The 13,934-nt window shown below is 37.0% G+C and overlaps 1 protein-coding gene across 6 annotated transcripts in view; it reads left to right on the top strand.

Moving 5' to 3' along the window:
- Positions 1-5,832, top strand: part of CNTNAP4 (contactin associated protein family member 4) — a gene marked incomplete at both ends in the record, with an annotated part of 302,761 nt that extends 296,929 nt beyond the window's left edge. For all 6 annotated transcript variants that reach the window (XM_080702913.1, XM_080702914.1, XM_080702915.1 and 3 more), the window contains 2 exons: positions 281-352; positions 5,639-5,832. In XM_080702913.1, the coding sequence (XP_080559039.1) occupies positions 281-352; positions 5,639-5,832 (266 nt within the window). The remainder of the gene's footprint in view (positions 1-280; positions 353-5,638) is intronic.
- Positions 5,833-13,934: the final 8,102 nt, after the last annotated feature.

The raw sequence follows: 13,934 nt of genomic DNA, 5'->3' as shown, positions 1-13,934 counted from the left end.
ATATTGCAAACTTCTGACCTGGTTGTTGAGTTACATTCTTCAGATGGTTTCTTAACGTGAATCGTGTTGGTTTCATTTTCAGTTCTCATCCTCCTGCCCAGATTCTCAGTTGCTTTAGTTGTTGTAGTTGACATTGCTTAAATTCAAAACCACAGAGATCCCACCTTCACCACCATTATTCTGTTCTTCTGTAAAGCATTTGTGGATTTTTTTTTCAGCATTTCTCAATTCTTCTTAGCTCTATTACCCCTGTTGCTTTTTGTGTGTGCTTTAACTGCAGATCATTCTGGAGCAATGGATAACGGAGAACCCCTCACTAATGCTATTAGGAGCGACTCTGCAGTAATTGGAGGTAACTGGAGGCATAAATATATTAATTATCATTAACAATAACTGTAAATATCTAGCTTTTTAGAAAATCTATGAAAAAATTACACATATTTGAAGTGCCAGGCAGTGAATCATGAGGACAGGTAGGCAGTTACCATTAGTACTGGATTTCCTGTAGAATCTTCCCCAACTCTTGGCTTCCTCCGAAATTTCCGGTGTAAATAAATGACAGTTTCATTGAAGCCCTGCATTCAAAGAATGGTTGCAAAGCTGTAATAATGATTATTATTTAGCTTGAAAGTAGCCTCGTGCAAGCCCTAGGATAGCCTTAGTTTTGAATTAGTATGAATATATTTACTTCTAAATTCTGAATATATTTGAAAAAATTGTTACTTTTTTTCCTTTGACTTTTTAGACATGTTGCATCTGCATATTTTTGTGTAAAAAGTAGGAAAAACATTAACATTAGAAACAGATATTTTGGCTGGGTGTGGTGGCGCACACTTGTAATCCCCGCGCTTGGGAGGCGGAGGCAGGAGGATCATGTAGGTTCGAAGCCAGCCGCGCTGGCTTAAGAGACCCTGTTTCCAAATAAAAATATAAAATAGGTCTGGGAGTATAGCCCAGAGGTAGAAGGACTTACAGGAACCCCGGTAATATATATATATATATATATATATATATATATATATATATATTTGTGTGTGTGTGTGTGTGTGTTGATTTTGTGCCTATTAAGGCGGATATCTTGATGGTGTAGATTCTCCTGTCAATGAAACTTATACTGTGAGTTGCATTTTAATAAAATATTAGATTAACAGACTAAAAGTGGCTAATAGACATTTTAAATTGCAAAATTCACACAAAATGCATAAAGTATATCTCTCTGGTAATGTGGCATTATATTTTCTGAGATAAATATTTATTCAAAACTTACTCTGGAAATAAACCTTTTTTCTTGATTAACGTTTTTAAGAATGTTATTAATCATATTATTGAAATGTCAACTGGTTCAACGTTACCCCACGATCTAAAAATGAAATGGACATACAAAGCTAAATTATTATTTTGTCACTTTGCCAGATAATGTGGTTATTTATATACCTGAGCGACTTATGTGGGCTTTATACTTCATCCATTTGGTTCTATTTTTTATACTTTTTCTCATCTGAATGTGAACTTTCTTCCAGTTGTTAGTGTTTTGTTTAGAAAGTGAAATTACTGGTCAATCTTTGTGACTCTTACTACTTTTGTGCCTTTTTCTCAAATTAATAATGTAAAGATAAAAATATATAAAATAGAATTCCAATTTGATAACCCAACAGAAAACCAAGCCAAACCAAACAAAATATACAACAAAAAGAATCCTGTTTTGAGTGATAGTTAAAATAATCTATAATTTATATAATAGCTAAAATGTAATGTCTAAAATAAATACATTATACAATAAAAACTCATTTAAAGCCATAAGATCTACAGTGTGCTCAACGTTTTAAACTAGGATGTCTAATATTGAAATTGGTAGGCCGGGCATGGTGGTGCATGCTTGTAATCCCAGCCTTTGGGAGGCGGAGACCGGAGAATCTTGGTTCTTGGACAGCCTCAGCTACTTAGTGAGGGCCCTTAGTAACTCAGTGAGACCCTGTTTGAAAAATAAAAAGACTAAAATATAGGACTGGGGGTGTAGCTTGGAGGTACAGTGCTCCTGGATTTCATCCCCAGTACTGAAAAAAAAAAGAAATTAGTAAATATAGACACCTAGATAGATATAAATATGGGATATTGTGTAGTCAAACCAATGTTGGAACAAAATATTTAACCTTTAATAGACTATTTTTATTGCTTTGGGTGAAGATCATTTATGAGATTTACAGCGTTAAGGAGAGCTTGTACTGATGTCACTATCACAACAAAAATAAATTACACTTCACTTGTGAAATTTTCACTTAGCTCAAATGCATAGGGGAGAAAAAGACAGTATGGAGTGCTTGCCTTTCGGGGGCTCACCAGGGTCCCTGAAATCACTTTCGACCTTTGCAGGGACTGAGCTCAGAATCTGAGCAGCTGGCAATGACCATCTAAGCGCAGAAGACCTCATCTGGACCGTGTACACTGTATCCGCTAAATCACAGTGTATGGTCCTCCAGTGGGTTTCTCCATCTGGTAGCATCATGGTAGAATTCTTGGTCGTTGTCTAGTTATTCATAAATCGTGGCCACCATGTAACCACAGTTAATCCATTTAAGCATTTTCCAAACTAGCTAATCCCCTATGTGTCCTACATTTTAGATGGTCATTCTCTTCACTTACAAACAGAGTGTGTAGTATAAAATGGGAGAATTGCTTTAATAAGACATTTCAAAGTGGTGACCCGGATGTTAAAGAGGGTTTTTTGGCCATGCTACCCAGAATGGGATAAACAGATTTAGCGAGAAGCCTAAATAGTTTCCTCCTAAGAACACATTTACACAGTCCTTTGAATGCAACATCATAGAGTGCAGTAGCTGGCCACATTTTACAGAGAATGCTTAATTTATTTTTTTGTTGCATTCTTTTGCTATGACAGGTGAGATCAAGTTTGTTCTTGGGCACAACAAAACCTGGCAAAACTTACTCCAAATTAAAAGAGATAAATCATATTCAGGGAGCAAACAGTTTCAGAGACCATCCCTGATTTTTGACTGTCTAGATATCCCTCTGGGCCAAGATGATGGTGTTGTTCATTTTATAATTAGAGTGGCTTGCTCTCTACAATGTTTTCATTAATTTTTTTTTACATTGAAATTGTTCAGAATCACTCTCTCTCTAAGCCAGAAGCTTTATAATGAAACAACAGAAATATATATAGCAACTGATTGTTTTTCTAGGATGAGAGGTAAAAGTGTGTAATAACTAATTAATATTCTGGTTAATATCATACTTTATTAATAATAACAAAAGTAACTATGCCCATTAGTAAATCCTTCAGATTTCATGTAAATAAGTCAGTTTTCCTATTTGTATTAGATTAATTTCTCCCTTTTTCAGTAAGCCTGGCCTAGCCAAAAATTGGCTGGCCCTTGATGATACTGTGATTGCCCACAGAGGATCCGTTTAGCAAATCATATGTTTAGGCATGCATCTACTATGACTGATAAGAACCTTCAAATCTTTGACTTGTTTGAACTCTGTTACAGCTATCATATATCTCTAATATACTTTATATTAGAATGGAGCCTTAGTTTTACAATTTGGGATTTGATTATTGTCATATCTGTGAAACTTGATTTATTTTGATAGTACTCATCATTTTTAATTTGATAGTCCCTATTATTTATAACAAAATAAACCAGGTACGTTTTTGATTTCTTTTCTTAGTACCTGTTACTTTCATAGCACCATTTTTTGTCTGAAAAAAATGTTGGTCAATAACCTCCACTATCTCGTCAGAAATATCTTGAGGTATGAAGAAACTCTCTTGAGAACAGACAGTGGTTTTCCAAATTCCATTTTTTTTATTTGAAAGCTTGAATTTTATCATTTAGTGACATATGCTGTTAGTCCTATTTGGGGGTGTGTGCAGATTACTTTATTCATTTTGGAGAAAATATCCACCAGGCATCCCCTGAACAACCAATTCACCTGTTAGTCACTCTTTCACATAAAAGCAGTGCTACAGAAAGTACAAAGCAACTTGTTTGGTTGATAACACGAATGTTCGTGCAATGATTCCCCAGAGATAGCTATCAACTTTTGTACACCACAAGTGCTTTACGGATATATTTCCCATCTCAACACATAGAAGGTTAAAAAGATGCGGAGTCAGAGTTCGAGTATTTATAAAACCAATGGCTGTTTCTGATTGATCAAGAATATCCATCCTGAAATGAATCTGCTTTTGCCTGGCTATATGATATCTTCGACTTCATGAATTCGGCGAGCATGATTATAGTTTGAGACCCTTGCCTTAATTTGTGCTAGCTACCAGGACTTCTCCCTAGCTTCACCAATGAAAATGTCAACATGGTGAAGAAAGGCATCTTAGAGAGGGGAGAGTCGATGACGGAAACAGATCAAATAATCCCATGTTTGTATATAAAGTTATCACTAGCGATGTTAATATTGTCTATGGGAAGAAGCACGAAGTGAGGGAAACTGGAGTGGAGAGGAACATGTGAACTCACCATGATTTATAATCACAGGCCACTAAGAATAATAAAATAAAAAGATTAGTAGCGTTACTCTATAACAAGGAGTATTATGAAATTACTTTTAATCTTTGGAGCCCTTCCAAACTGTCCTGGGACTTACCCACACTCCCAGGACTTCTTCGACTGGACATTGCAGACTCTAGACCTGATGCCAGGCCAAGGATGATGACTGCAGGCATCGCTAGCATGATAGGACTGAAAATGTTTATGTATAGCCAGAAATTTAAAAATAATCAATATTCCATATATAGAAGTAAGTATATAGATAGATCCCCATCTATGTTGTTTTAGTCAGGATTATTCCTATATGGAGCCTGATCGAGCCTGATCGTGCTATTCAACAGCATAAAAATGATTAAAAATCAATTTCCTTCAACATTATTTACATACTTAATCATAAGCTCATTTATTCTTTGGCTGTTTATGACTACTGCACACTTTTAAAATAATTGAAACTTTGCCATTTCTTAATGAGAAGTAGCCATGTGAGCCTAGAGATACGTAGGTAATACTTTGTGTTAAGTATGTATGTCTAAGTGGGATTTGGCTTATTTTATTACATTCCTGCTGTCCTCCAACAAATAAAGCCTTTTATATAAAAACAAGCAAACAAACAAACAAATAAATAAATAATAAAGCCAGGTGTGGTGGATTTAGTCTATAATCCCAGTATTTGTGAGGCTGAGACAGAAGAATTGCAGGTTGAGGGCCAGTCTCAAATTTTGACCCTATTTCAAAATTAAAAAAAAAAAATAGGGCTGGGAGTGTAGATCCAAAGTAGCATGTTCCTGGGTACATTCTTCAGAAGAAGGAAAGGAAAAGAAGGAAAAAATGAAAAGAAAGAAAAGGAAAAGAAAAAGAGGGAGGGAGGGGGAAAGAAAGGAAGGCCGTAAGTCAATCCAGTATAACATACATTTGGCATAAATGAAGGTGAACCCACAAAGTTGATAGTACTCAGACGTAAATGCAATATATTGTGATATTAAATACCTGAAGTTTTCCTCTTTCCAATGTTTCTTATGCCACAGAGGCTTGACACAAGTGGGGAAAGTTTTCCTTAGGATGCATCTGGCTGGGGTCCACGCAGCATCCACTCTGTGTCTCTCTTCCTCCTCCAGGTCTGATTGCGGTCGTCATCTTCATCCTGCTCTGCATCGCTGCCATCGCCTTGCGCATCTATCAGCAGAAGAGGTTATACAAGAGAAACGAGGCCAAGAGACCCGAGAACGTTGACAGTGCTCAGGCTGTCTTGAAAAGCGATCTGAACGTCCAAAACGCGGTCACTGAAAATCAGAAGGAGTACTTCTTCTGATGGGCAGCCGTGGCTTAACTCCTCATCAGGACGGTGTATTTTAATAGCCAGGGGCTCTCAATGGATGAGAACTGTTGTTACAGTGAATCTGCAGGTGATGGCTTTGCAGCACTGCCCGCTAGACACGTCCAGGCTCTGTATGGCTCCAGGAAGCTTCATCTACATCCCAAACTTCTCAAGCGATCGCTGTACGTAAACAAGGAGCTAGATATTGCTGTTCATTTCCAACTGTTCCCACACGACCTAAAGCAAGTTTAACTGGAGTAGTGACTACAGTTTTTAAGTGTGAAAACTGTAGCCCTGGTCTCTTCCCTCGATAGCCCCTAAGTTTCATTGGCCACAAAAAGGTCAGAATTGGACTCTAATGACCTTGCTTTATTTGAGAAAATAGGCTGCGTTTGCTTTCGTCTTCTCATGGCGTTCTTTCTAGACCTGAAAATGCTTCTAAGATCCTGTTTGGCTGGTGTTTGCATCTGCAGTGGCCAAAAGTATACCAAGTCCCTCTTTCTGCCTTTCTCTGTATCACATTCAATACATCGATAGTCTTGAAAAGATGTTCTGTTGTCCTTGACTTGTTTGTATTACTCTTTTTCTATTTGACTCTTCTTAATTGATTTTGAGTATGTTGGGTTGTGAGCTTCAAGACTTTAACTCTGAACGTACAATTCATATGTAAAAAGACTCAGAAAGTACAGTGGTTGTCAATTTGTGCTGTGTTGCCTTTGAAAGTTTTCTACTTAATTTCTTATCATTATTGGATGGTGACAGTAGCAAAGACCCTGAGAAATTCCGATTTTCCCAAAGACTGTAAAATGTTTTCACCTAAACTTGTTGATATAAAAAACGATTATTAGCACAGCAAAAAAGTATTTTTTAATTGCAACTATGATACCTCGAATGAAATATACTTTTGAGACTACTTTCCCCAAACCTTATGTCACTTTTTTTTTGTAGGTTTATATTTCTGATTTTCTAAAGCTGATCACCAAGGTTTCTTTGATCTCTCATGACTATATTCCATAGAATATCTTCTTATATATTAAAAAAAGAGAGACACATTGAAGCACAGTACTCTGTTTTCCTTTCCAACATATAGACCCCTGCAGGCATGAATTTTGCTGTGTACTGATCTCCACTACAGTTATGTTTTTTGCAATATGGACTAAAACCACGGCCCCTCTTCTGCACAACTAGTAGGATAATTAAAGGCTGCTCACTTTAAGGGAAGAGTGCACATTGTATAGTCTTTGATAAATCTATCATTGAAGTCCCTTCTTGTCTATAATGATGGAGCTAATTTCTCAAAAAGTACCAAGAATTAGTACCACCCACGGACTGGCCCGTTCCACTTAGACTGTGTATTTATTCTAAGAGATCAAGGAATTCTTACTATCCCAACGGAACTGTTATCATAATTAATTTGGAGACCACGTAAATGGGGCATTTGCATGGAACTGTCTTTGAATTCCCGAGCCAGCTAAAAGAGAAAGGCACTCCGAGATCCCTGTCCCCACCTGAGTGTGCCTCCAAAGTGAATATTAGGTCCCTTAGTTTGTGCGTAGCAGGACATTTGGAGATATGTAATTCTGGCATTACTATTATCTGATTTTCCACATGTTCTTTGTTAGTTCTCCTTGGAAAACCTGCCTGTCTTTTTTTTTCTTAGCACTGTATCCATATTGATGTTTCTATAAATGCCTGACAAAATCTTTAAGACCTGAATTAACATGATAGCATCTGAAAGACCTAAGTTGGTACATGGCATACTTTTTTTTTTTAATTGGAGAACCTCTTTGGTAAGGGAAGGACTTAAAAACGATGATGTGTTTTTTTTCGTGTAAAGATGGATGCCACTATCATCGCAGCCATGGATCTTTGACAAAAAGTACGTTGTTCTTAGTATCAGTATTTACCCCATTGGTTTCTGGAAGTGCAGATAGGTTTGTAGATGGGAAAGCCTCCATGGTCCTCGGTGGCCTACCCAGCTAGGAACTCTGACATCATAGCATCAAACTGCATTGATATGTTGTATGCCATGCCTTTGATTTCCTGATTTGCAATCAATTCCTTCTTTTTCTTTCTTAATAAAATGCATTTTGGAAATAAAATGCAGGATATATTTTAAGAGATGTTTATAAAAGTTTAAAAGTAGAGGATTTTGCTGGATTTCTTTTTCTTAAAACAGTAAAAAACAATGTGTACCTGTATGCCATTTTTGGTAGCTGTACGTCTTCTTTACTGGTTTGTGTGTGTGTATATGTGTGTGTGCACGTGTGGTTAATCCTTTTTGATAAATTTTGTGTTTATTGCAAAGTATTAACAAATGTTTCAGTCACAATGTATTTTTCCCCTTAAATGGACCAAAAAATGAAAGAAAAGTAAAGAAATATTTGCTAATTATAGCAAGAAAGTCAAGTTCCAGTGGATTTAATGTTTTGCCAGAGAACAAAGACTTGGCCATCAGCATTTTGTTTTTGGAAAGATCACGATGTACTTAAATTGGATGGTGTCCCGTTTATCCTCTTTTCTTCTTCTCTAGGGAGGTTGGCCAAAGAACAGAGTATAAATGCGTAGACATTATATGGAAAAATATTTGTGTTCCCTTTTATGAATTGAGACTAAAAGAAAATTATTTTTCGTGTGAGATTTCAAATGAAAGAATGAAAACAATATGTAATTAACATTTCTGTTTTAGAAGACCAGGCTTTCCAAATTTCATTAAATTCCAATGTACAATATGCAAATAGAATACAGTTAGTGTGGCATCAGAGTCTCATGTAAATGAAATGGGAGTCGTTGGTGAGAAATGACATTTTAATTTTATAGGAACTATGCCATTTCAATAGCCCTTATACATTCTAGAAAATAGCTTGTTTTAAAAATTCATTATGGAATCCTTTTTAAGCCACATTTAATACAGCCTTTAGATAGAGGTAAAGGGAAACACACAGCAAATGCTCTGCATAGAGATAATTGGTCACTCTAAACCTTAATATGATGTGGAATTACAATGTGCCAATTAAAAAAAATGACATCTAGAACCAGAAGACCCCAAACACAATGACAACTAAGAGAACACAACAAGAAACAATCAGATGACCACAAGAGAAACATCAGTCATCTAAAATAATCTTTGATTAGATGTTATTGTCTTTCAGGGTAACAGAATAACTCCATTCCTCACAGGCTTAGAAAATACTGACACCCTGGTCCATGTGATCATTCCTGTTTTACAGATAACAAATCAGAGATGCAGATACAGGAATTGATGTTCCCAAGAGGACAATAACAGTGTGTGTGTGCGCGAAGCTCTGACAACAGCGTTCCTTTTAAACTCTGCATGGCATTGATCTTTGCGTTTTCAAGAGCTGAAATTTTGACAGTTATTTAGTGGTATAGACAAACCTGAGAAATCTCGATAGCCTCCTTGCCCTGAATGACCCATCATTCTAGATCTTATCCACTGCTTACTTTAAATGAGCATCAGCCTTTATTTGGAAAGTCTTGTCTTTGATAGAGTTGGCTCTTTTTAAAAAAAACTGCCTTGTAAGTGTGCGGTCCATTGCTCTCTAGGGTGGATAGTTTAAAACTGGACCACTTTTATATAGGCTTTGTGAAATCCACTTGAGTTAGATCTTAGATCTGACTGATTGACTCGATAAATACCCCCTCATAGAAAGATAAATTAGATACACTCTAAATTAGAGCATGCTCAGGTGATGTTTTACTTTCACATTGATGTATCTACTAAATGGTGACTTTACCAGCTGTCTTCAGTATGTCCTGGTGGTCCTCTACTTTCCCTAATTTTAGATCATATACAATGTTAACAGGGAGGAAAATGTCCAGAAGTTGAATGTCTGCACATTGAAAATATGAGTAAATGAAGAAATTTATGTGTCCAAGGAAGAATATGAAATGCAGGTAGAAATTTGCACAAGGCATGATAAGAAGGCTGGGTATCAATAGCTTGATGTATCAGTAGCTTCCCTGAAGCTTGGCTTTGAAGATTCACAAGCAAAATAAACTGACACACAATTATGATGGTTTACTCAGTGCATTTTTAAGTCCTTTTCTCTTTCTTAATATTATGATTAATTTTTTTATAATAATATATGATACCTGGACATGGTAGCTCGTGCCTGCAATCTCAGTACTTAGGAGGCTGAAACATGAGAATTGCAGTTTTGAGATGAGCCTCATCAATGTAGGGAGACTCTGAGCAACCCTAGTAAGAACCTTTTAAAAAATAAGTGTGATTATGCTTAAGAAATCAAATGGTAGCAAATATTATAAGGAAAATGGTTTTCCAATGAACATATCTCTTCTCTATCACTTTCGACTCTTTCTGTCTCTCTATAGCCATTTCTATGTATATAAATAACATGCTATCATGGGCTGGATTTTCTGCAATGTAAACTTTGAGACAGAAATCTCCATGTAAGAAGTCTATTAGAGAGTGCTGTTCTGCATCCCTAGGAGGGAGAATGACATGCTGTAGGATGGGATTGATGAAGAATTTGGGCTTTGGTGCCATGATGGCGCGGGATCAGCTGACTCCAAAGACCTGGCTGTTTAGAGAGTCCTGCAGTAGAATGAGGGGCCAGGAAGTTATATTCCTATGTAGCCCAGGGAATAAATGTTGCCTGCTTCATGACTCTTTTCAGCTTGGACAGTTCTTGGAGAGTGGATAATCTTTCCCAGCAACTGGAGAGAATAAATATTTGGGTCCTAAAATAGGTATATGAGTGGCACAGGACAGCTTCCCTGAAGGTCTCCCTGTCCTGCTCAGATCCACCTGTTTACATGATTTTGGAGAGCAGCCCCTTCAAGATTCTAGTGAACCTCATATTCTGGGGAAAATTTACATGAGGAGAGAGGGTACAAAAGAGTGTAGATCCTGTCACAACAGTGGCACTCTCTTATTGTGTTTTGGGTTATTTTTTGTACTTGGATTGAACCCAGGGGCATTTGTTTTGAAAAAGGGACTCACTAGCTTGCTGAGAGTATTGCTACATTGCTGAAGCTGTCCTTGAACCTGTGATCCTCCTGTCTCAGCCTCCCAGGTACTGGTATTATAGGCATGTGCTTCCATGCCTAGCTCCCAGTGGCAAACTTGACTACAATGTGTATCCATCTTCTCCCTCCTTTCCCATTTATGCCAGATGCTCATATCTCACTCTGACTACACTGCAAGGTGTTTGAACCCATCTATGCCTCTACGGACTTTCTGAGGCTATATTTCCTGCAATGGCATTTACCATGAAAATTGGTCAAAGGCGTCCCTGCATGCCACCCCCTGACCCACAGAGTAACATCAGCTCTTTCTCTCTTCTATGATTGATTAGAGTCTTAAGACAATTACTCTCCACATTTTTTTGTCTCCTACAAAACCCTGCATCTTTAAGGATCCACATCGCAACAAAGGATGGGTGAAAAAGAGCCCATGATCATGAGAGTTGCTGGTCTTGTCACATACCACACCCCGAGAAGGTATCTGTAGACCCTCACCTGGTGATTTCAGTTGGTATCTTATAGGCAGTAAAGATGACTCGCACCCCTAAGAAATAATGATTCTACTCAAGATGAATCTCTGTCCTTTTCAGGGTAGAAATGATATTTTATGTGCAACCTGACACACAATTTGCTTCTGTGTACAGGATGATTATTTTAGGAAAGCAGAATTGATTTCAGAGAATTCCACTTGGATTATTTAAGTCAGATCTTAATTCATTGGCTAAAAAAAGAACCTCATTGGCTGAGAAACTAAAGCGGGGATGTACAATACTAGGTGTAGCCATTCTACTTAGGCATTTGAAGACCAGGGAAATGTCTAGTGCTGGGTCCATTGGCAGGACCTTGGACAGGACTGTATTTTGAGAGCCCCAATATTTTTACTCTTAATGGAGGTGGAGGTGCCTGTTATCAATGTCAACTCAGACACAGTGTCTGATGTATTTGAAATGCTTGGCTTTCCCCTTTTTCCATACAATGTACAATTATTGTAGGAGCTGGTTTTGGTTCCCTCTGGAAAGGCCTGGGGGAGTCACTAAGATGTATGCTTACCATAATGGGGCAGGGGCCTTCTTCCTGCAGAACTAGTTATTCCTTTGGTCAGTGGAGTCTAGGTTTGAAAATTAGCTCATGTCCAGAAACAAAGGATTGTAATTTTTAAAAAATGAAACAATGTAAAACAGCAGAAAGTTTAGAAGTAGGACGCATAATTGCTAGTCTAATCTCCAAAGCTCATAGAATCACAAATAGTCCCAACAATATTTTATGGCAAAGAAGATCAGTTCAGAATTAGATGTTTTACTTTAAGTCATATGATTTTAGTTTTCTTTAGTCTACAATAATTCCTCAGACTTTGATGACCCTGACACCTTGGTGAAGGTTAAAGACCACTTATGTAAGCAAGGCAGAACATTGGGAGACATTAGAGATTACTTCCCAGGAGCCAAGGGCAAAGGCCAGACTTTTTTTTATTAGGCATTCTTAACTACACACCACTTTATTTCTTCTTTCTCTCCAGAACTTCTATTTTATTTCTTGAGTTTATGCCCTGAGTTTTTCTTATACCTTTACTTATTTTCCATTTTTCTTCTTCATTTTTGGAAGATTGTTTCCAACTGTATCCTCTGATATCTCTATTGACAATTTTTAATCTCAGCTTTCACATTTTTAAGTTGTATGAATGTACTTTTTTAGAGTTTTCTAATTTATGTAATTTATGTACTAAATTCTATTATCTCTGATCATATCACATATAGCTGTTTTGAAAACTTCTTTTTCTATTTATTTCATGGCAAAGACTCTCCAAAAATCAGATGATCTTTGTCTTCAGATATGGAAGTGAAGAATTCAGCACCTGATTGGAAGCTGCAGTTATGATAAGGCTTTCTGAAACTAACCACTTTAGGAAAGAGCTTCTAATTCTCAATCTAAGAAGACAAGGAGATTCTCAAAATTCCACTTATGGGCATTTAATATCTCCTTTATCACTTTTCTATTACTGCTGTAAAAACATTACAAGACCATAGTGGTTTAACACTGTAAAAATGTATCAGCTTACGGTTCTGTAGTTTGGAAATTCTGAAGTATGTCTCTCTGAACTTTGATCAAGGTGTTGACAGAGTTCTGTTCCCTACTAGGAGCTTGAAGACAAAATCTATTCCCTTGCCCTTTCAGCTTCTATTCATTATACATTGCCCACAATTCTTGGCTTGTGGTCTCTTCATTTTCAAAGTCAACCATGGCAAGTCACATTATCATATAGTATCACCTTAACATCGGTCCAAACAATCAAATAACGCAAGACAATCTCAGTGCTGATTGGCATCTCTTATTCTATCTTCAGTCTCTATCCCCCTTGCTACGAAAAGCAACATATCCAGGAGTCACAGAGAGCAAGATGTGGATAGTTTTGCAGGGTATCATTCTCCTGGTCACAACCCCACTTCCTGTAGTTTGCTTCATCCAGCTGGACCCGATATCCTTCACTCCAGATCATTTTAGTCTGATTTTCCAGAAAAAAAATATCTATTATGGAGTCTCTATGCTTCTTCTTTGTGCAAAATCCTCTGAAGTAGTTGCTTGTCTCCACATTTTCTGTATCGGGTGTATAATGCATAATCCCATTTCTTTATATAAATTGAACTTACTTTTCTTACACGGAGCAAATCTAGTCATTAAATCTAATCAGAATGTAGCTTTATTTCCTCTCATAGTCCTGACATCCTGCTAACTCTTCTTTCTTTTCCCTAAAAAAGGATTGAAAATTTTACTGCTTGATTTTCTTGGTGCCTTCAATAATGCCTGTCTGTAAATTAGGAGCTCTAACCATTACTTTTTGAAAAGCCATTAAATCATTAATTTCTATTTTATCAAGCCTGAAACTAGCAAGATCAGTTCTTATCATAATTCTTTGTACAATGCCAGGCTGATTTGTGCTTGCTTTTAATAAAATAATTTCCTTATTACATTCCTTAATACTCGACAAGACTTTATGCCCATTAAACCAACCTATCTGCGCCAAGCTGTCCATGTGATAAACTTTCTGGTAAATTATGTTTCTGTTGAATGAGTTCATGTTTTCATTCAAA

The sequence above is a fragment of the Muscardinus avellanarius genome (assembly GCF_963383645.1).
Source record: "Muscardinus avellanarius genome assembly, chromosome: 10".
In the NCBI taxonomy this organism is placed as follows: domain Eukaryota; kingdom Metazoa; phylum Chordata; class Mammalia; order Rodentia; family Gliridae; genus Muscardinus; species Muscardinus avellanarius.
Note: the sequence above shows the minus strand (reverse complement) of the source record. Positions and strands in the feature narration are given on the sequence as shown.